The sequence below is a fragment of the Pteropus alecto genome, unplaced genomic scaffold, assembly GCF_000325575.1.
Source record: "Pteropus alecto unplaced genomic scaffold, ASM32557v1 scaffold50, whole genome shotgun sequence".
In the NCBI taxonomy this organism is placed as follows: domain Eukaryota; kingdom Metazoa; phylum Chordata; class Mammalia; order Chiroptera; family Pteropodidae; genus Pteropus; species Pteropus alecto.
Genome location: NW_006431918.1, coordinates 1,024,702 through 1,025,545, shown reverse-complemented (window position 1 = coordinate 1,025,545; position 844 = coordinate 1,024,702). Strand labels below are relative to the sequence as shown.

Sequence of the window (844 nt, the reverse complement as noted above, 5' to 3'; positions counted from 1 at the left end):
GCAAGAAAAGCTTTGGCTTTAAGGTAGCAGCACAAAGATAAGATATGGGGGGCGGGGGTCAGGAGGGGAGCGGGGAATGCCTGAGATTACCTAGTGGTAATTTCAGTGACAAAATGATGGTTTTTAGTAAGAAACTCAAACTGAACCTATTATTACTTAAGTTGTATTAACCTGTTTATACTTAGACAACTGAAGCAGAAACCCATGGGAAAAGCTCACGAATCACCCGATTATTACATACTCGGATTCTGGCTGTGCGGACAAGTTCTCACGTCGATTTCAACCTCTGCAGCTGGATGGGCGAGAGCGCTGGCGTCGGTGTAGACCTGGGGAGCGGTCCCACGGCAGGCGCAGGCGCAAGCGCAGGCGCAGACCCGCCCGAGCCCCACACCTGCACCATGTGTGCCTCTTGTCAGAAGCCGCAGCCAATCAGACGCAGGACTGAGGTGTGGCCCTGTCGACTGGGTTTCCACTCTGTTCTCGAATCTTCCACACCCTAGGCCTTAACCCTACCCCCTTATCCTCCTTTACTGTAAGCTGCTTTTCCTCAAGCAATCGTTTTCCAAATAAACATTTAAATTGTACTTCTTAGTCATTTTCCCTGTTTTGTTTCCTAGAATTTCAACACTAAGTGAGCGCTGCGGGTTAAATAGGCTTTTGTGGGTTAGTCTGGGAACATTGTTCGCAGTGGAAAATGCATTCTGTGTTGGAAACAAACACCGCACACAAAGAAGCGTTGGAACACGACCGCTTTGCAGAGTGAGGACCGCCTGTCCAGCCTCAAGCTTTCACCATCAGGGTTAAAGCTTGCGACTGTTCTCTTTTCAAATCTGGCAGCCTTTTT

General features: G+C 48.9%; 1 protein-coding gene across 1 annotated transcript in view; it reads left to right on the top strand.

The window, feature by feature from the left end:
- The first annotated feature begins 694 nt into the window (after positions 1-694).
- The window catches only part of SETD7 (SET domain containing lysine methyltransferase 7), a 46,993-nt gene continuing 46,843 nt past the window's right edge, over positions 695-844 (top strand). The window contains 1 exon segment of the mRNA XM_015600677.2: positions 695-759. Within this exon segment, the coding sequence (XP_015456163.1) occupies positions 695-759 (65 nt within the window).